Here is a 23,823-nt window from a genome sequence, read left to right on the forward strand (position 1 = left end):
TGAAGTCTCGTGGGCTTGAGATTCAACGCGCCAAAGCCACCAACACGTACACTGTGTCAACATATTACACAGAACTTGGCCATATCCTTGACAAGTACGATCGAAAGCATACGCCAAAACGGATATAAAATGTTAACGAGAAAGGTTTGTCCACTTTCCATAAACCGCTTTCAGTAGTTGCAAGCTGCTTCAAGAACCCCGGTGGCAGTCATTGGTTGCGGAAATGCCATTGATAATAGTGTTCCGCCATTGTTTGCATTTCCAAGGTTACGGATGAAGTCGGAATTTTTAGATGGTGGTTGTAATTAAGTCAAATGGTACACAAAATCACTTAGTCAGGCTGGAGTAATAGTGATGTTTTTAAAAGGTACATGGAGCAACACTTGCTAAAATACGTACATGAACGTTGTGTGGACAATCCTGTTCTGATTCTTTATGGTGGTAATAAGTCTCACATAAATCTCGGGTTGATTGATTGGGCCATATCACAGGACATCATTCTGTTTGTTCTACCAGCACACACAGGCCATGTGTTGCAGCCTCCTGATGTTGGCCTTTCGAACGGGTCTTGAGATCTGTTTGTTACAAGTTCACGCGCGACAACTGTGGGCAAAGTATCACACGGTTCAATGTGTGTGCACTTGGAAGTTAGGCATATGCACAAGCACTGTCACCAAATAATTTGTATGCATCCTTTCGCAAAACCGGCATCTACCCATATGATCCAAATGTTAAAGAATCCTCAATATTTAAGTCAACGGAGGCCCTACAATAAGAAACCAGTCCTCTAAACATCCAGCCCTCTAAAACGGAAGTCTCCAAATTTTCTGCAAAAGAGATGAAAACATAAAATCCCAGAAAACAAGCGAAAGTACCTCAGTTTAGTAGTCAGTGGCAATGCTATAAATGAGGCTGTCATGGTTCAGCGCATACAGGAACATGAAGATGAACGAAACAGGAAGATAAAGTCACAGACGTTGAGCAACACTGAACAACTTTGACCTTATGGAATTATAAAAATAGTATCACCTGTCCCTGCTTTCGATGAATCTTCAGAGCATGAGGCTGACACAGACGTTTGCTGAGTGTGCAATCAATTCACGCCAAGTGAGGTTCGACTGAGTACTTCAATGGTGTTTGTGAAATGGGTACAATGTTCTTAGTTTGGACACAGGGTTCATCTTATTTATTGTACCCAAGTGAGAGTTGTGAGGAGGGGTGGTGTTTTCATGTGTCCTTACTGTGCTGGTGAGGAGTAAAACAAGATACAACATTTATCTATGCAACTTTGTTGAAACTTTTTAATGATTGCCATGAATAAAAATCAAAACCTCAATTGATTTCATGAATTCAGATCCAGGTTGCTTTAAAGGTGATAAAAATATAAAAACAACAATCCCGAGCTAATGTTCCATGCATTCAGTCTCCACAGCAGTTATGTTTACATTGAAATCAGGTATCCAAACAGAAGCGTCGTTTTAGGGCACTCTCAATAAATATGGCCGCCGTTACATAGACTAAGATAATTTAGTTTATTAACGAATTTTGGTTGATAACACAGTCAATTGCATTCAAAATGTGTAAATACAAGATAAATATGTGATGAAATAACAATAATAATTATCATTGTATCAGATACAAGGTAAAAACCCGTCGGTCCGTCGGCCATTGCCGACGAACATTTAAAAAGGCCGACGGTGAAATGAAAAATCGACGAACTAACTGGCCGGCGATTTTTGTTTCAAAAGAGTGTAACCCTCTTGCAGTTTTCACAACTTTATTATTTCGTGCTTACCGACTCATGATATTTCCGGACATAATTCGTTGAATTACATTACAAACTGCATCGATACATTCCGAAAGTGATTCAAAACGTTAACGGAGCGTCTCGCCGAACGACATCATACTTTACTATTGGTTCGCGTAAGTAGTCGGACATATACGAGTTTACGTTCGTTGCACACATGTTGTTAACGTGATCCAAGATGGCGGACGATAAAAAAGATGCTCAGCAAAAAGGACAAATAACAATCGAATTAAGGACGGACGTCATATAATTAGTATGGATAAATGAAAAGCGCGTGTCATTCTACGACGGAGCATACGTTTTGAATACAAATAAAACTCTGTTTTTTTTAATTTATGTACTGAATGTCACAGAACAAGTGTTTGAAAATTGGAATGCAGTCTACTCTCGAAGGAAACTACATCTAACAGTTACAGGATTATCGTTGGAAAATGAAAACAAAAGACAAACATGATTTATATGTAAGTGGATCTGTGTTTAATCAGATTCATGCGCATATTCTGCTTTATTATGTTTGCCACTCTATACAGTTTACTGTAATGGCATGTTAGTGAAATGGTTATTTAAAGGTAAACTTATTTAATATTTTAATTATTCTTAGCTAAATACATCGACAACAGTTGAGTATATATGTTTAAAGCGTCAATATATCCACAAACTGTAACTAACACGCTTAATTTATTTCCCCAACTCAAATTTGTATGCTTATGTTTGCCTTTTTGTGAATTTACTTTGCCATGCCGAGAATAAGGGCTCTATGCACTCCCTGGTCAAACACTTACAATTGAGGCCTGTGCAAATTTCAACTGGCCTGTGATTATTTTCTCCTGGTCTCCTGGACTGTAAATTGTGACGGTCTCTCGCCATGTCTGGTATCCTATCTATTCGGTCATTTCTATATATTTTTTCTTATGTCGTAATAAACTGTAAATCCGAGTATCCGCACGTGTCCGAATTTTGAGCAAATTTCTACAACATTTGTTTCTTGATCATCAGAAGTGTAAAATGCGACAACACATGTTTAAACCGTAATTGCAGTTTATAACGCATTCACCTGAACATAATTTAACATTAATTTTATGTGCAAGTAACTCATAAAATGTTATTTTTCGTCATATTTTTACAATTCCAACACTCGTCAGCGTGTTAATGCTTTTATCGGGTCACGTGACTACTTCTCTGTTTATACTGAAGAACTTAATTTGAGGCCCGTCTATATTTCAACAATGGATTTTGGGTAATACGCTAAAATTAAGCGTTTACAATTAATATCCAATTTGTGTCCGTTATTAAATTATCACACACCTACTGTGCTATGCAAATCCATTAAGGTGCGTATCTGGTACAGGAAATATTCTCCAGAAACTATAAAGGCTGTATTTGAGATTCGTGTGAAATCCATACTGAATACTGCTATGGAATTTGGTATTCCGTCCCAGACGCTTCGTGACAGGATAAGCGGCGAGATTGACCCTGATGATTTCGGCAGAGAAACCCCCTTCTTAGAAGAAGAAGAGCTAGGTCTTGTCGAAATCACCGCGGTGAAGGCACGGTTGGGTTATGGTGTGTAAAATGCAACTCTTCAGAAGTATGCCGGCGGGAAGGCTTTCCGATCTGGGAGAAGGCCAATGGACAAGCCCGTCAGCAAATGCTGGTTGTATGGATTTTGCAGAGGTGGCAATCGAAAGTTGACTCGAAGAAACCGTCCGCTTGAGAGAGTAACAAAAAATCGACACCAGAGTCTGCAGATTATTTATACATCAATCTAGGTTGACTGCCCCGAGCGCGTGTAAAATATGGACGAAACTGGCATTAGTCCTGAGCATCGCCCACCAAATGTGATTGCCCCCACAAAATAAAAACCCCAGGCAGTAACTTTACCGCGATCAACAACTACCACACTCATAGCCCGCGCCAACGCTGCTTGGAACCACATACCACCTTTCTTTGTTTTCAAAGGCAAAATGATGAACGAGGAACTAATGAACGGGATCGGAGCAATGGCAACAATGTCGGAAACCGGATGTTCAAATAGAGATGTGTTCAAAGAATACATGGACACGCATTTCCGATATGAGCCAATCGGTGTTGTTGATATTTGACGGCCATAAAACCCATACGTCGCTGATATTATCCATTTTGCTAGAGAACGGAACATATATGTGTTCGTTTTGCTTGCCCACGCTTCACATATCATACAGCCTCTCGATGTTGTCGTATTTGGACCATTCAAACGGTACTACTACTCCGACTGCGCAGCCTACATACAGGCAAACATGGGAAAGGTTTAATGAAATATGAAGTAGCCCGTATCGCATGCAAGGCTTATTTAAAAGCTGTCAGCCCACCTAATAATAATATCGGCATTTAGGAAGGTGGGAATTTTCCCGTTTAATAGAAACGACATCTCGCCGGAACAACTCCCATGTGAAGCGTTTAGGAATGAAACGCCAGTTAAGAAAGTTAAATGCAGTTCAAGGGGGAAAGAGGCGGCTCTGGAATATCTGACGAACAAAGTGGCCCAACATCTGCGAACTTAGAGTTTGGTTTGTGCAGATGTAAGATCAAAAAAGAGCGAAACCGAATCAAAGTGGCCGAGAAATTACCGGCCAACAATACATGATGGAAATCGATGCTCATCAAGAGGAGCTAGATACGGAGAACTCGACACCAAATGAGCACGACAAAGAAAAGAAGCCCGCAAAAAGGAGGCCAAACATCACGACTATGCCGTCAGCCAGTACTATCCACAGTACTATACGAGGATTCTTAGGCTGACATTGATGGTGATGTCAATTTTAACGATGTCTGCTGCGTTTGTGATCAACGGCAGTCATCAAATATGAATGATCGACCGACTCTTAAAATTCTCAGCTGGGGAAATTGCGACGTATCCTTTATGGGACATTGGGTCCACTTGGCATTCTGCCAAAGGTTGTAAGACGCTGAGACGAGTTCCGTTGAATTCGTTGTTCTTAAAAATCCAATGATACGTTTCTTTGAATTGTTAAATTGGTAATTTGTAAACATGTTTACATAAATTTGTTCGGCAAAAACGCGTGATCCTTATCACCTTAATATGTTTGTTTTATGTGAATACATAGATCTAATCGTTTTGTTACCGAATTTCGTTGCATATAATGTTATAAAATATACACTCACAAAAACCCAACAACTCGCTCAACACAGCCTTTACGAAAATTAAGCGATACCCCGTACCGAACCTCATTCTGCACGCGCCAATGTTCGACCTATCAGAGTGGCCTAATAGATTTATAAGTGTCAGAGCGATCCTGACCTACAACTGTCAAATAAAAAAGAGGTATTTATTTGCAAACTAGCGAATTTGTTTGCCCAATTGGGAAAAGTACCTGTACCAGCCCAATTGGGAAAATTGTTCACAAAAAAACCTGAAATTGGGAAAATTCGCGTCGTGAAGTCTTCATATTGGGAAATTGGTGTATTTGATTTTTTTGCTCCCAAATACTTTTTAATTGATAACTAAATATCAAGTTGTCAGTAGTATTTTTATTTAGGTTCAAGCCATACAGATGCATAGGAAAACTAATTGATTAAATGTTGCAATTTATTTAAAAAATATTTCTATTTGTAGAAACCTACAATTGGGAATTTTGTTGACCGCAAAAGGGAAATTTGAAGTTTTCCCTCTTTGAAAAAGTGCCGTTTTCCTGTACTTTATAAAGAAAGGAAAAAAATCGCTCCAAACAAACCATTTCCGATGAAAGTTCAAGTTAAAACTTGTTTGCCATTTATATTGCGTTAATACATATTGCTATTATTTTTTATTTTTGTGTTTATTTACAATCTACAGCTTATTATATTCTTAAGTGGCCGAATAGAAAGGAAAACAGGCTACCTTAATCCCTATTTATAACAACAAAACTTCAACAGACTGCCTAGAGGAGTCAAAATATGGCATTCAAAGATATTTGAACAGGAGTCAAAACACAAAATTTAGTAAACGATACGCTTACCTCAATAACTTAATGTCTTAAATCCAATGCTTATATCAATTAAATTACGAAGATATGCACTTACATTTTCTGTTATTCCATCCTTTTAAGGCTTTGGTATAAATTTGTTTTAAACCACAAATAAAAAAAAACACCTTTGTATCGAGTGCTTATGTACAATGTGACCAAAAACACGATTTACGAAATCCAAGCGATATATTTTATTCATATCGAAGTTTCAAAGGATGCGTGACAAACATACGTAGCTTAAACTGGCGTGTTTCGTCACATAAATTACGTCACAATTGCGTAATCAATCGAACACAGATAAAAGTACGGAAAGATGGTTGTGTCATACGTTTTAGTGGAAGACCTTATAGTACGGAACGCCATAGCTGTCTTACGTTGTTACAATTATTTCTGTCTTCTTTTGAAGGTGTCTTATTATGTCAAACCGTCGTGATATTTTGTCAATATGTGGTGTTGACTTGTCAAAATACAGTCTTATTATGTCAAACAGTCGTGTAATTATGTTCACTTGTGGTGTTGACTTGTCAAAATGCAGTTCTATTATGTCAAATCGTCTATCTTGTCTAAATTTGATGTTGACGTGTCAAAATACAGTCCTATTAAGTCAAACCGTCGTGTTATCTTGTCCAAATGTGGTGTTGACTTGTCAAAACACAGTTTTATTATGTCAAACAATTGTGTGATTATGTCCAAATGTGGTGTTGACTTGTCCAAATACAGTCTTATTTTGTCAAACAGTGATGTTATCTTGTCCAAATGTTGCGCGTTGACTTGTCAAAATACAGTTTTTTTTATGTCAAACCGTCATGTTATCTTGTCCAAATTAATGTGATGTTGACTTTTCAACATGCAGTCTTATTATGTCGAACCATCATTTGATCTTGTCTAAATGTTGTGTTGACAGGTCAAAACTCACTCCTATTATGTCAAAGCGTCATTCTATCTTGTCCAGATGCGGTTTTAACTTGTCTTCACCCTGTCTTATTATGTCAAATAGTCCTGTTATTTTGTCAAAATATTGCGTTGAGTTGTTTAAACAAAATCTTATAATGTTAAATAATAGTGTTATCTTGTTTAAATATGTAATGATTTGTCGAGGCACTGTCGTATTATGTCAAATTCAGTGATGTCGTTCATCTCGGTGATGTTGTTCACTTACATGATGTTCGTTTCTGTATTGTTGACCAAAAATATAGTGGTTTATAACCACTTCCTGTGACAAAATGGGGGACGTTCGTGTCTATTTTGGATAGTAACATTTGCGATGTAATTGAATCAGGTTATATCATATTGTAAACTATCTGTTTTGAGGATTGATATTTGAGATGTCAGTAAAGACTGTTGATATCATATTCTTACATAGATTTTGTGTGGAGAAATAGCTATAATGCCAGCATAGTCTGGGAATATCTGACTGTAATATAGCTGTTATAGTTAATAAAACTTTGATGATGTCAGTTTAAACTGTCGATATCGTAACGTAGCGGTTGTGCTTAGTAACATTTGCGATTTTATCATAAACCGGCGATATAATAGCCTAACTTAGCGGTTGTGGGAAGCAACATTGTGTAATATAAGTATAGAATGGCGATATCATATGGCAACGTTTTTATAAGTAACAATTGTAATGTGAGTATAAACTAGCGTAGTCATATGGTTTCACATTGTCAAACAGCTGTTATGGGAGAAGCATCATTTGTGATGTCAATTAAAACTGGTGATATCCTTTTGTTTCCAAACCGCATTGATGTCTACTATGTGTTATGCCAGTACAGACTATCGATATCATAACGTTATATAGCTGGTGTGAGGGGAATTATTTTGAAGTATAGACTATTTATCATATTGTAAACTATCTGTTTTGTATTTTTATATTTGCGATGGCAGTAAAGATGTCGCTATCATATTCTTACATTGCTGTTGTTGGTTGTAATATGTGTGATGTAAATATAGACTGGAAAATCTTAATGTAATATAGCTTTTTGGGTTAATACCATTTTGGTGATGTCAAAACAAATTGCAATCTCATTTTAAAATCATATTGTTATTTAGGTCTTTCGGACAGTAACATTTGTGATTACAGCATAGAACAGCAATATTATGTTATAAAATGAAGGTATGTGTATTGGTTGAGTTTCAAGTGTGATAGCAGTATATATCTGCTTCTATATGTGTGTTGTGTATGACACATTGAAAAACAAACAACATACTGTACATCTTCTTATAGTAACATCTCGTGTAATCAAAGCGTAACTTATAAGATGGTGTGCCGCTATTTATGTGCATGTAGCTAATTGTTACGCTGACTTGCTTTCATATTGTCAACTAACTGCTATGGGGAGTATCATTGGTGTTGTCGGTATGTATCTGCTTGTAACTTAATTTCATTTAGATTTGATATAAGACAGTTACCTAGCTGGTATGGTATTTTCTTTAAGATGCATCTCATTCGGACTAAATGTCCTATGGTAACCGTGTTGGTGTGTCATTTGTGCGTGCAGCTTCCTTCATACAATTATTTCAAATTGATGAAATATATATATATAAACAGAGTTCATTAATCAGCTTATTCATGTCCCTTTAAAATGTAATAAAAGCAATCTTACAAGATTTAGAACGATATTACATTCACATTAGGTATTCTATACGAGTGTGACTTTCAAACTTACATGACTCATTACATGAAAACACTAATCGTGTAAATACTTACTCTTTCTATGCTCGGTAAGTTGTTGGTTTAACAAACAAATAAAACTCTAAGAAAGAGGCTATATTTATTATACTGTAATATACTGAAGGAAAGAATTACATTCATACATCCACCGTGAGAGTTCATACCAACAGATTATATTCCCGAAGCGAAATAATAATATAACATTTAAGAAATGAATATACAAACACATTAAGAAAAATACTAAAAAAAAGAAAACCAATTATAAATAACACGGACAGTGTAAAAAGTTAACATGTGGTTGGGTGTAAACAACAAAAAAAGTCGAAGAAACACGATCTACATTGTTTCGTTTCTTTCCCAGAAAGTTATAGTTATTTCAATAATATGTTAATTATTATAGATATTTGTAACTTGGGTTATTAACGTTATTTTTTAAGTGTATACTACAGCTGGACGACTTTTGTTGGCATAGTCGCTTTAAACAAAATATATATAAGTATTCCAATATAGACATTAAATACAGGGAAGGGACTAAAGCATCTTATACAAACCAGTATGTACAATATATATACGCAACATTTCATAAAGAAATACGGTTTATTTTTATCTAACCAATCTGTAAGGCAAATGGTAGAAACTGTCAGACAAAAATGTCAGTTTGCATTGAAAAAATCAGCAACTAGAAAACTAAGAGCAGGCGAAAGCAAATATATGCTTTAACATATATAATATAATACTAATTGTGCTGTTTTCAAACCCTACGTTTCGGAACAATATATTTAAATAAAAGATAGATTCGCATTATATCGAAAAAAATTGTTACATGGCTACATTGTTTTGTATACATATCGATTCTATGTAACCGATGAATACTACGATTTCTTATTATATATTTAAGTGCCTTAATCCCTATAATGATATTCAGTTTGTATATACGCAAGTATGTTCCATACGTAATAAGTAAAACCAAAAAGACTGAAAGTATGATTAAATTCCATTTAAGTTCAGTGCAGCTTAACATACAAATATAAATATATATCATATACAATATTTGTGTGTACTACAGATACAACAGTGCTTATAACCAATGAAAGCTATAGTTAACCTCCAGTAAGCCATTTTGCATGTTTACTTTTTTCGAAATAAAGGTAAATAAATACATAAATAAAGTTATCATTTAGAGCAACTACTTCGATCTGAATCAAAATCTGTCAAAACATGTAAACGAAGTTTACTTAATAAAATTGACACTTTTAACAATTTAAGATAGCAATAAGTCGACTGGCTTGTATTTTTGGTGTAATCTTTATGTCGAACACTTGTACGCATTATGTTTATCAACCGCATGAAATTGTATGTACGTCTTCACAAAATAAAACAGATCCTTAATGCAACAATTCGGCTAAATAAAATTATGGCCACCAGTCTCTTATTTAGACTTTTGTTCAACAATATATTTATTTAAAATGCTTCCACGCATTGAGTCCATCAAGTGTGCTCATTTTTTAACAAAACTGCTGTTGTGTAAGATTAAGCAAACCCAAGGTGGCGACTTATAATCACTATTGACATAACAAAATAATAACTGTCGTCCAGCCATATTGGGTTTATATATACATATATATAAAACGTGAGAAGTTTTATATTAAATGAAGAAACTTCGAAGAACATTATTTTATTCAAGAAGGCTGACAGCAATCCATTTTAATTGTATTGAGTGTCCGCCATTTTGAATTTTGTCGAATACAAATTATCGTCCAAGACGATTATAAAATGTCTGCATAAAGTATATTGAGTATATATATGTCTCGTATTAACACTCCCGTAGAATATGAAGCGAGATCAGTTTTATGTAGCTTCAGAAAGAAAGCAAGACGTAATGCGAATAATCAGCTTTTATCAAATATATTGATGAAATGAAACTCAGGAATCATTGACAGGATAGAAATTCGTGTCTGTTAGTCTTTAATTTAAGGCATATGACCAATTGTTTATGCTATATAAGACAATACATACAATACAACATTAAGCACAAAACATCATAAAAACTGGCGATACAGCTGTGCAACGACCATTGCATTTACATACAAACAAACGACATATGCGCACTATTTTCATTCATTTAAATAAGGAATTATACATCTTAATCATATATTGTATCTAAATATATTTGCTCAATACAGCTCATGTTCGTTTATAGCATGAAAATATAAGATCCACACACATGCACACACAATACAATTGATGTATGTCCTCCAAATCAAAATGTATGTGAGCAATATCCCGCACTTTTAAAACCGGAAAGAATAAAATCAAGATACATTTGGATCATTTACAGTTATAACATCTCCCGTAAAAAAAAACCAGTACTCTATACTTGCGATCAATATACAGTTATTAAGTAGAAGGAAAACATACAGTAAAACTATATGTACCCAATATACATTTCATTTATGTCAGAACCAACAATATACGTTTGAAAGTTATTCAGTTATGTTATCTGAAACAAAATCAAAATACATGTTCACAATACAAAGTTATGTCTGTAAAAAAACTAAACAAAATCAAAACACATGTATTCAATAGTTGATTCCTCTAAAGAATATTGAGCCGTAAAAAATGTCAATAGATTAGGAATACATCTAAATACTTACGCTATATATACATTCATTAAATTAATATATATTATCCAGTACATCTGTTCGATAGAGATTATTTTTCGCATTAACCAATAATATCTAAATCGATTTTCTAAATATACAGTCAGTTTATTCCTCAAGGACATATAACATGGAAAGTATAGTACATTGTACCAGTTCATTTATTTCAATGATAAATAACACCGAAACATATGTTCAGAAACACTAGCTTCGAGATATATTCGCACGACATTAATTTTTTTTTAACGAAAAAGGGAACAAAGAAATATCTGCATGCAATGTGCGTACACTGTACAGTCCATTCATCAAAGGAATATATCAATTGTTCATGATTTAAGGTTTAAAGTTTTCTAGAATAAATAATATCGAAGTACAGAAATATGATATTAAGTTCAATTCTTTTCTCACAATATAAGAATATAAATATTAAGACTTCTAATATAGCGTAATGCATTAATCCAATGTAACAATATCATGCGTGTCAAAAAGATATATAGGATCTGGCAAGAGTTGTTATATCATACCATATTTTATTAAACGAGTTCAGGAATTTTGTTAGTAAGTGAGCCTTTGGCGAGCTTACTAACGAATTTCCTGGATGAGTTCAATAAAATATGGTATGAAATGACAACGAGTGTCATATTTTGTTTATCACATGCTTTAGAGCAAATTAAATAAATATTTACGAAAACATAATGATAAATCCAGAATGTTGTTTACATTTCGTGACGTCATTTGACGTTGCAACGCCATTTCAGCAAAATAACAAAATGCGATTGGTCAATAAACGAAATCTAAGCCAATGAAAACGCTTAAAAATGTTGTATTACACATGTGTAAAAAAATGTAATGGTTGTATACCATGGGAAACAGGGTATAGCATGTGATAAAAAGCGGTTTTAGACTATTCTCAAAGCAATCTATGTATTTTAATATCATGCAAAAACAAACTACTTCATCAGTCGTAAGTAATAATATTTTGTAATATTAAAACACGACTGAATGTGATGCTTGATTCAGCCAAGTATGTGCACACCACGCATGTATTCTCGCTATACTATTTTTCATACAACTATTTGACGAATTGCAGCAACGACATTCACAGTTCATTTGCGTAATATATAACAAAATCTACAATCTTAAATTTGACACGTTAAGAATAACACTGATGTTCATATACATATACATACAAGAATACCCATAACTCATATAAGCATAGTATTGTTGACTTCGCTTTACTAACTTTCATCAATCAATATGAAATACAACCATACTTACGGGCTAAAATAATTCAAGAAACGGCAAGAAAGGTAATTCAAGCGTATGAAAACAGCGAAATAGTTCTTGGCAAAATTGATCAAAATTGTAACGGAACTCTGGACATCCGTATTTCTAGACGAAATATTTTCATTGGACATAACAAACACCGATGATCCATGTTGTGTAACACTGGTAGCTTCATTGAAATAAGTATACAGTATAATTGATACGGTATGTGGTTTCAAAATGAATACAAGGGTTGAAATCATTTGTACCGCCATATTAGTGTTTGTTTTGTCCAATATTTTTACATTCCGGACTATGAATATTAAGCCAACAGTCTGTGAACTTAAAAAATTGTTTTAAACTTAATTGTTTACATTATTCAGCAAACTAGTTCGTTTAAATCGCATTATTTCAATAAAAGAAATTCATACATTCAAATTGTGACGGTTGTATGCTGAACTCGTCATTAAAAGTTTGAGTATTTTGTCTCATGGCCATGTGATAAACGTAAGAAATACATCAATTTGCATGCACATTGTACAGCGTTATTGTATATCAAGAATAAACATAATATAAACAGAACTCACATCACGAAAGGAAAGCGTCAAATAAATATTTAACTATTAGAATATCCTACATTAAGGACATTAAGGAAAAACACGCACACACAATTAGTCGCAAACATCAATAAACAGATTCCTGTTTGAGAGAATACATATTATCTAAATATGTTTTTCTTTAAACTAACAACTCAATTTTAATTTGGTATTGTTATTGTGATACATTTTTTATCAATAAAATGTAAATAAGCAAAATATTTATTTTTTTTACAATATAAACAATTCCTTCGCACTTTACAAGGTTGCATACATGTGGATAAAAAATCTGATGCCTTGATGTTTTGCGCGAAGGGACAATTGCTTGTCTTTTAAAGCAGGGCATGTATATCCATTGAAAGCTCTGTTGGAACTGGTGTTATGTTGCAAGTGACACTCGTTTAACGTTACGGCTACGGCTAGTCCTTTGGTTTCAGTGGTATTGATATGTCCCTTGACATCTTTTCAGTCATTGGTTTAGGTAACCATCGTCCTTGCTGCTAGTGGCGCCCTGTATTGTGGGACGTCAGACTGAAGGCTCGTCTCTGTGATCTCTACCTCATCATACTCTCTTGGAAGCACATCACGGTCTGCTATGCGATCATAGTCTCTTCTCATCAGACCACGATCTGCCAGTGGTTGATAATCTCTCACCTGCATAATAAGGTAAGTGTGGTCTGGCTCATGTTCATTACGATGCTAGGTTATATAAATATATTATTTATTATTTTTATTATTGTATAGAAGATATTATCGTTTCGTGTGTGCACAATTCTTTCAAATATCATCCTGTATGAATTATAACCAAATTAAATAATATATAATTCTGGCATCCACAACCTTGGTATTGATTGCATTTTAAAAGCGTCTGTTTTATATACACTTAAAATACTATCAGTTGGCAATGATCATTGAATACTACGATGAATTCATTTCACAGTTTGAGCGAGGAATCGTCTGCAGGCCTGGTATTCTTTTACTCAACCGTGCAAAACAAATCAATTTACAACTTGATTATTCTAGTATTTGAATATTTCAGCTTTTAGAAAGAATCAGTCAAATATGTATAGTGGCCATTACAGTAACACATTATTTGGCTAACATGGCGGCTTTGGCGAAAGACTGATCATGTGATCGATCCATATTGAAGATTTTAAAACACAAACACACTCTCCTTAATACTTTGCTCACTCTCTCGTTGCTTGCTAGGTAATCGCTAATATTTTAAACACACCTTGTAATTTAGCGATCAGCTCGCAAAAAGGTCGGTTTGCAACGAACGAGTAAGCAAAATACTAAGGAAAAGTGGCTCACTTTATCTACATTCGTCTTTCCCCAATATCTTGTCGTTTCAATAATTTTACAGTTGTGTTGTATCATCAATATTACAGATAGTCTAGAGCAATATCATATAAATAACTGTGTTTGTATTAAGGCGTTGCAACGTACAGCATCTATCTGCGAGGGAACGCATTGCGTCATCTGTTGGCGGTCTGTCATCGGATAGCTTGGGGTATTACGCCTCCTGCGTATTCTTTTACAAAGGTTAATTGTAAATTATATAATTATAAATAAAAATAAATACATTAACACATCAATAAATAAATACATTTAAACAATAATGCATTAAGTAATTACAAATAAATATATAAATACATAATTTGAAATCACTTATAATACGAAACCAATGTGCACAACAATGTGAAGGAAAAGGTTACAAATAAATATGACTTTCAAAGTTAAAAACCAGCAGCAATCAAACTTCTTGTAACTTCCAAGACAACCCTAAGCTTAAGATACCATTGATGCCTCTAGGAACAAAAAGTAATGGTTGGAATCATCTGTCGTAAGAAAATGAAGGGGAGAAAAGAACTACCCCTCATGAATTTGTCCCGCATTCGCTTGGTGGCCTTAAACTTACACACAAAGGAGTTGTAGAAGTTTAATGGGTCGGATAAATACGTGAAGATTATGGCGCAAGTTGAGAACTTTCAAACGATTTCTATTTTAAGACAAGCAAATGTAATCAGACACTTTAATTTCTACGCATGTACACAATGCGAATGTTTTGTACCTGTGTAATGAACGCTTGCTCGAATAATCATGCATGTTTTGTCGTACATCACATTATGGATTTTAATTGAATTACATTGGATGTATTAAGTTAAATCGTATACAGTAAACCATTTAAGTTTTCTTCAGTATCTATAATTTAACATTGAACATAAATGTAATATTAACAAGTAATGTTCAAGCTTACTTCTTTGTTATGATGACAATAACTGCTACATTGGTGACAACCAACACAAAGACGCCGAGCCCAATGCCGATGTACACATATTTCAACGATTCCGTAGTCGGTGAGACAGTTGAATGTGATTCAGGCGCTTGAGATGTTGACGCCTCTGCATTGTAATTGGAACACAAAAGCAATATATACAAAATCAAAAAAGGCGCCTTTGAAAAGTTCATATTTAGGCACAAATAGAACAAGTTCTATCAGGCTTGAATAGTGCCTGTCTATGGAACACGTGTTATGTTTCTCATTTTGCAAAAGCAAAAAAAAAAAAAATGAAACAAGCTGAAAGAGGGACAAATGTGATGGAGGCAGTTGAAGTATAAGTAACCGATCCCATAATCGACTTATTGATGGCATACCGTCAGTTGTAAAAAGGAATCACAACGCTGCATGGTAGTTTGTTTCGTCATTAACAATATAATAGTCACATTAAATGGTTGCATTTTAAGATCGTGGAGAATATAAAATATATGTAAGCATATTGATGTGAAACCTCTTGACGGGGCTGAAGTGTTTAGTGAGTAAAAACAAATATTGATTTCGACAATATTGCCCTGCCGCTGAAAAAGCACGTAAGTAACAACATAGCAAAACGATTAAAACCCAATCCATGTATTGGGCCTTCAACTTTGGAAATATGTTAGCAAACGCCGTAAAGTGAAAAACGCTTTATGTACGATTGTATTGAAGATACCCGTGTATGTGTGAATAAGGCAGTGAAATATTATTAAATCGGATCAAATATTAAACGACCGGTCATATGGTTGTAGTTGTGAACGCTTTTGTATTCTTCTTCTTGGGCAACAATAGCCGATTATTTAAATGAATTATTAAATTACCGAATTCTGCCAAATTTGTTTTTTAATTATGACGTTTTGTTGCATAGTGTGGTTACTACACACACAAAGCATGTCGCTTTGAAAATGTGAATTGATTTTTATTCCAACCAAATATTAAGGAATTCGCACAGACACGCACATAAAACATTTAATACCTATACGAATTTGTTATCTTAACGCGTTTTGTACAATTCGATACAAAGTCAATAACAACGATAATTTAGTCTCAAAAAGTCTACAGTAAAGAGTATTAATCTTGTGTGACGGACAGATTTCAATGAAACTACTCGTTGAACATTATGAATTGAATTTGACATTGGACTAACTAAATATATATCTAATTACTTTAAAGAACAAGGTCATGTTACATTTAACATAACTCAATTCTCAGGATTTTAATCCAGACGCTACAATTATAAGTTTATATATTACTTATTACGGTACACTGTGATAGACATTGTCTTTTTAAGTTTTTGAACTAGCCTGAGTCTAATGACCGAAATTCGGTAACTTTGTATATTTACCAGTCTATATGTGACTGGAATCCTTTCACAAATCGAACACTTCGACAAAACATAGTTAAATATGATCCCAAAGCGGATTTTTCACAGTAAGACCTTGAACTGAATACACTAACGGTTGTTGCCAATAATTGAACTATAACATGGATACTACTATTCAATTGCTTGATAAGCGATCGTTCATTTTTAAAAGGCAGTACAAATCATGAATTACTATTATGATAACCCAAATAGCCATGAGCCTCGCAACAGATTGTATTCAGTCCACTTGACAAGAAATAAGTAAGTCATTTGAAATGGACAAATATGGTTGTGATTAATATGCTATTGGAACTGTGAATGTTAAGATTCATACACATATTCTACGTATTATTTGTTTATCGAAACGCAGTTCTATTTGAATATTAATGAAAAGACATGCCAGTATTGAGCATTTGTTGACACTTTTCTCTTGGTGGAGGTACGAACAAATGCAAAGGTATATAGTGGCTTTACAAATATTTTAGGAAGCTTAACAGCAAGCGATGATGAGGTCAACAGCGGTAACCATTTGTGAGTTCAGTGCAATTGAAAACGTTAAATCAATGTCTATAGGTAAAGTATTTAGAAGTATAACAGATCGTCGTTCTGATCTTCTTGAGTAATTTCATGACATATTATGTAAGATTAAAGATAAGTAAATTATACTCAACTTTCAGCACTAAATGTTCCAATACAATACCACGTTCAATATCGTTAAATAATCAGGAAACGCGTACGAAAGCGTTGCAAATATTTGTTATAAATCATTAAAGGTATGTAGTGTTGTGAAATACTTGTATGTTATGGACGACATTTGATTAAAACAACGTCTTGCGATTGTTTACATACTATGCAGTCGGTGAATACGGTTATTTTACCGGAGTGTCAGGACACGTATTTATGTATGAGTTATATAAATAAACGCATAGAAATAAAATAAAACATGTTGCCATTAACTTATCGTCCTTTTCGGAAACCTCCACTGACAGGAATGCGAAACCACATGTGCGTGTCACCGCATAGACGTGACGTGTTTGTCTATGTGCAAATTGTTATTGTATATACACGATCCCGTCCATGCCATTGAACACTCGCTCCGCATAGTTGATACTAAATAAATGCATTTCCGCGAGCCTGTTTATATAACGATACAGTTTTGAATAAAAACCTTGGCATGGATTTATACAATTATACATGCACAATAAGTTTATTCGTGAACATATGAAAAAAGGGGGTATCCTTTTTCAACAAGTGTATTTAAACGTCAAATATTCGTATGCGCGACTTGAAATAAAATGTGTTTTTATTAAAACAGCAACAAGTGGCTAAACCCCTATAGATAATATTCATAGGCGAGCCAATTTACTTAAGTTAAATGATTCTTTCGATGGAACTTTGCAAGTCATGGTTGGCCTGAAACTCAAAGACCGGACGTTAGGTCGATATGATAACGAAACGCATGCCAAGATCATCCGGTACGCAAATAAACACGGTGTGACTATTTTCAGCCGGATATTTTCGGGGAATGAATTAGCCTTCATTAGTTTTGACCACAGGCGCATGATTTTGACAAACTTAGAGAGAATAACTAACATATATTTCACACCATATATCAGGCATCTGCCCCTTACAGTTTCAGAGAAGAGATTTAAAGTGTGTAAATATTTATTATACAAATCTTAATAAATAATTTGAGACTTGAGCGTGGCAATTGTGGATGCAAGGGGCATGATTTGAACAAACAAAGCGAATATTACTTGTCAAATAACAAACATCTGTGCCTTGCGGTTTCAGAGGAGATTACCAAATTATATTTCCGAACAGAACATAAATTGAATATATAACGACTTGTACATGGGACATCGGAAGCCAGGGTATAATAAACCTATCAAAATGAGACTTGAAAAATAATTGATCATACAGTAATAAGTGCACATACTACGTAACATAACACATGGAAGTGGTTATTTTATAAGGACTTAATCCGTATGAAGAAAGTCTGTTGTTATAGGAACAAAATGTTGGGGACTAAAAATTTCAGAAAACACAAACCAAGATACTTTGGCGATTTTTCAAAAACATAACAAGCGTCAATAAAAAAACTGAGGCAAGGGGACATAATGACGCAGATTGCGTTTTCTTTATTTGTTGAAGACCTGAAACGTTACCCATAAGATTGCATTAACTCTGGTTTGAATATTAATGATATTGTGTTGATTTTACTATTTACTATTATTTTCTGATGACATGGATATTTTAGGTAAGTCAACTGCTTCAAACACATTTAGATATTTTATACTTATATTGCAATTACTTGGGGCTAAACACTGCAAACAAACACATAATGTTATTTTTGAAGAACGTGGATAAAAAGAAAACGAAAGATGGGTATACACTGGTAATGATATTGAAGTTGATGACAACTTTAACTATGTAGGCACTGTATTGAATTATACTGGAAGTTTTAAACTAAACCAGGAACATTTCGTTCCTAAAGCCCTTAAGAACATGAATACAGTATTGTTTAAATGCAATGAATTTTACATAAAACCGAACATATTTTCCCAGTTTTTTTACTCTTTTGTGGGTTCTATACTAAATTATGCTTCAAAACTATGGGGATCCGCGAAGTCTGATGATATAGAACGTATACATTTAAAATTTGCTACATCTGAAAATAAATACATGTAATGTTGCTGTTTAAATCCATTGTATGTAAACATGTTTGTTAAAATGATTAAATATTGGTTTAAAGTTCTGAACAGTTAAAATATCATAATGCAAACTGTTTACAAACAAGCCTTGAGCGATTGTAATAACGGTTATACAAACTGGGTCCCATATTTCAAGAAGGTAAATAATTTTGGATTTAGTTAGTGTTTGAAAATCCGAACGTTGTACGCGTTTATAATTTAATTGGCGAGTTCAAATGTAGACGTGTTAACAAATTTGAACAAGAGTTGAACGGTAAAATGAATAGAAGTACTGTATAAGTTATGTATACAGTTTTTTAACAGCTGTTATGAATATGAACAGAACAGAACATAATATTTATTTTGACTTAAGCAAAACAGCTTATCGTCATATACAAATACATGATAATTTTACAGACATGAGTGGTGAGTACAAATAATTACAGTGTTTAAATTACATACATCAATTAATAATTCACTCATCACTGGATGAGCGCAATCGCATGTGTGTGTGCGTGTGTGCGTGTGCGTGTGTGCGTGTGCTTGTGTGTGTGTGTGTGTGTGTGTGTGTGTGTGTGTGTGTGTGTGGCGGGGCAGTTTCAGGATGTAAAACGATGTCTCGCTAGTGAGCAATATCTGATGAGATTGGTTGGGTCAGAGGGAACTATTATGGCTAATAGAGGGATGGAAGAGCTAATTGAGTCAATAGTCTCAAAATTCTTAAATGAGAACAAATATCCACTAAAAATGCTGACAAGAGTAATTTTTGCGCAAGGTATTCACTGAAAATAATGTTCATGACCTAAAATGTATCTTAAAAACATGCTACCGGCAGTCGTACGTCTAAATTGTGAGTTGATTGTTTGTTTAAGGCCGCATTCCTTACAAATGTGCATCTACGAGCAGAAAGAGAAGGTGATTTACCGACATTGAATAGCAACACAAAGAAGACATGCGGGGGGGGGGGAGGATCAGTGCAAATGCTAAAAAGTTGACATAATGTATTGATCCTTTGGATTGATGGCAATCATCCACCAAGTCTAGTGAACTTTCCGACTCGAACAAAAGCACCAAGGTTTGCTAATGTTGGTCAAGCCATCTATATTAAAAAACAACAAACGACATAATTTAAGAACTCATGGGCGGAAAATGTGTATTGTATCTAATAAGGATGGAACCTATGTCTAGGAAGCACATTAGCGTGTCTGACACCAAAGTGTATGACATAAATCTGATTTATTCAAGAGTGAGTGGCTTACAAGATAGTTCCAGGAAAGTTGAAATCAACTAAATACTTAGCCATGAATTGGCGCCAGTACCTATTGCTATGCTTATTGAAACGGGGAATCTCATAATATGGTGCTAAAGAGACTATTACAAGAAGGAGTGTTTGAACAACCCATTGATAATTAGACCCACGTTCAGTAATAGATTGATCTGCTTATATGTATGTCATTCACTGGCAAATAGACGGAAATATACATTATTACATTGACATTGATTTTAAATAATACACGAACTGAGGAAATATGTTTTCTACTTAGTTTTTAACTGATAAATGGAGTTCACCACCAACAGTATGGCGAGGAGATCATGATACTGAAATAAATAACATTGTTATAATCAATCAAACTGTCGTAAACACAACCCATGAAGAAACTTACGCTATCATTATAAGGCAAATGGTTGATGCTGTAGACACAGAACACATCGACATTTATGTGGTAGCTGATTATAAAGACGTGTTTTATGTTGTTGTCTCATTTGTATTGCTATCCTGAAACTCTCGTTTTACATCATCATAGAATCACCTGTTAGGGGAAAGCGGTTATTGAAATTTGTAAAGTGGGTTTAAGGCATAGACGTTTGGCAACCGAATCGCCTTCTGCTGACGCTATCTATGCACGCAACACTGTGGCTGAATAGTGTGGCATCGGTAAGCGTAAAGTTACTAAAATCCTGCACTCAGGCAACTCTTATTTGCCTCTGTTTGTCTCTGTATGGTACGGAAAGCATGATAAAGAGAAAATGTTAATTACAAGAAAAAAAAGTTTTGACAGCCATGGAAGGCAAGTAGGTTTAGACTATAAAATCGCTAGCTTACCAGCCTCAACAGCCGACAACATAAGATAAACTGATACACATATTTGACCTTAATGAACGACTGTCAAATATTGCGTAGTATGATATTTCAACTGATTTGGATAAGATATTGGTTTACGCAGCAAGTTTTGAGGACGCCATCTTCCTCATTAAAAAATAAATTGCATGTCGTTATTCATGTATAATATGTAAAACACTGTTAAAATAACATAAAATATATAACGTAATCCACTTCTATACTTAACACCAAATACGCAATGACTATTATTTAACCAATATATTAAGTTGTAAAATGACAGTACCATTAGCAACGCCAGTGATTAGCCATCACATTATAAAATAATTTTAAATACGACCACTCGTTTATACGCTGAGTATTCACAATAGAGAGACGACTTTGAGCATAAAGGTAGCCTGTGCATTTGTCTTGACTATTAAATATAAACCGATACATTATAAATATTATTAAACGTATATATAAACTTAACAACAGTAAATACAATTCGCAACGCCATTTACCGGCCATGACAATATCTAATGCCTAGAAATTAGGCACTCATTTACAGACTGGGCATGGCCTATCTTTGCGACATATTGTGAAAGGAAAAGTAGCTAAAACACGAAACAAGTATGTTTATATAAAAATGATTTATAGTCATACCTTGATCACAGCTGTTGCCTTGCCAGCCCGGTAAGCATGTACAAGAGTAGGCGTTCTGAAGATTTGTGCACTTGGCGCCGTTCTTACATGGCGCAAGGTCGCATTCGTTGATATCTAAACCATAAACACAACAAACATCAATGTCTCAAATAATCAGCGCGATTACAATATGTATTTAGAAAAACCGTATTGACACAGATGAAAAGATGGGTATACCTTCGCCTTGTTAGCGTTAAATTGGCCCAGCAACAACACACCGCCTGCAAGCGTAATGGCTGACAAATAATTAACGCAGATTGCAAACTCAAATACAAAAGTTGCACAGTTTTTGGCCTGTCATTCCGGCAACTCTGTTCCAGCATACGTCTGACAAACCAGTTGAGTGTAATATATATATATACCTACCTTGATCACAGTTTTTCCCCTGCCAGCCGGGTGAACACGTGCACGAATATTCGTTCCGAAGATTGTTGCATGTCGCTCCGTACTTACAAGGGTTTTGGGCACATTCGTCGACATCTTTAAGATACTTATGTATATTAACGTCGTTGATATATCGTATATGTTTTTTAATTCAGAAAATGCGAAGAATGTATGAATAATGAAGTTAAAAGCGAAAATGGTCAATGCTAATATTTAAGATATTGGCGGTAAATTAACTTATACTTTCAACAAGTAACACAAGTTCAAAAACAAGATGAAGTTAATGTTCGAAGAAGATCGGACACTTTCAAATGCGTGATGTTATTACGGACTGACAAGTGTATTATTAACATATACTTTTTGGTGGGCATGCATGTTAACATTCACAAAGTATATGAAAACAATGCAATAATCTCCTATATTTCAATACAAATCTACAAGTATACCCTACCCTGGTCACAGTTATTTCCCTTCCAGCCAGGGTTACACGTGCATGAGTACGCATTCTGAAGGTTGCTGCACGTTGCGCCATTTTTACACGGGTCGGGCGAGCATTCGTTGTTATCTGAAATAACGTTTGCATACATTATGTTTATTGGAAAATAACGCATATAATGCATTTAACATTTCGGACAAAGGGCGATTATACTGAATTTAGCAATAATTGTCGACAGGCAGTGTTCCTTTTGAACATGTGCAATAGAGTGACAACTTTTAGCGCAAAACGTAACCTATGTGGTGAATGTACAATATTTACCAAGACACCAAGACAATTATTTAACAAATTTATTATGTGTGAAATGGGTGTACAATTCGTTAAAACGTTCGAACAAATCGTATTGACACAAATGAAAAGATGTATAAACCTTCGCCTTCGTCTCGTATAATTGCACCAGCAACAACACATAGCTAATCCGTTAGAATATGTAATACACCTGTTCGTGTAATGAATAGTAAAAGTTAAATCGATTTTTGGTTGGAAAAACATTCCAAATCAAGATTCAGAATCCCGGTCTGGTTTAATTAAGGGTCCTGAGATTTGGAAGATGGCGTTCAAGATGGACGTCATTTCAGCACTTTGCCCTATATTGTAATATAATTATGGCTTTACTCATTATTTAGCATCTATTTAATCTAAAATATAATGATGTTATGATGCTCTATGGCTTGGTAGTTATATGATTAATATAAAATTCAAGATTATACCAAAAATGGCTGCAACTATGGTCGCTGATACAAATGATTGCAGTTTAACA

At 34.5% G+C, this 23,823-nt stretch overlaps 2 protein-coding genes across 2 annotated transcripts in view; both read right to left on the reverse strand.

Annotated features, from left to right (window-relative positions):
* LOC127874013 (tripartite motif-containing protein 59-like) overlaps window positions 1–6,001 on the reverse strand; it is a 28,638-nt gene extending 22,637 nt beyond the window's left edge. Inside the window, exon 1 of the mRNA XM_052418121.1 lies at window positions 5,867–6,001. The gene's annotated coding sequence lies outside the window, so the exon portion shown is untranslated. The remainder of the gene's footprint in view (window positions 1–5,866) is intronic.
* Window positions 6,002–8,572: 2,571 nt separating this feature from the next.
* The window catches only part of LOC127874014 (fibropellin-1-like), a 116,581-nt gene continuing 101,330 nt past the window's right edge, over window positions 8,573–23,823 (reverse strand). Inside the window, exons 10-15 of the mRNA XM_052418122.1 lie at window positions 23,019–23,132; window positions 22,550–22,663; window positions 22,145–22,258; window positions 15,268–15,412; window positions 14,457–14,541; window positions 8,573–13,661 (exon numbers count right to left, since the gene is read on the reverse strand). Of these exons, the coding sequence (XP_052274082.1) occupies window positions 13,485–13,661; window positions 14,457–14,541; window positions 15,268–15,412; window positions 22,145–22,258; window positions 22,550–22,663; window positions 23,019–23,132 (749 nt within the window). The 3' untranslated portion in view covers window positions 8,573–13,484. The remainder of the gene's footprint in view (window positions 13,662–14,456; window positions 14,542–15,267; window positions 15,413–22,144; window positions 22,259–22,549; window positions 22,664–23,018; window positions 23,133–23,823) is intronic.

Source organism: Dreissena polymorpha, chromosome 3 (assembly GCF_020536995.1).
Source record: "Dreissena polymorpha isolate Duluth1 chromosome 3, UMN_Dpol_1.0, whole genome shotgun sequence".
In the NCBI taxonomy this organism is placed as follows: domain Eukaryota; kingdom Metazoa; phylum Mollusca; class Bivalvia; order Myida; family Dreissenidae; genus Dreissena; species Dreissena polymorpha.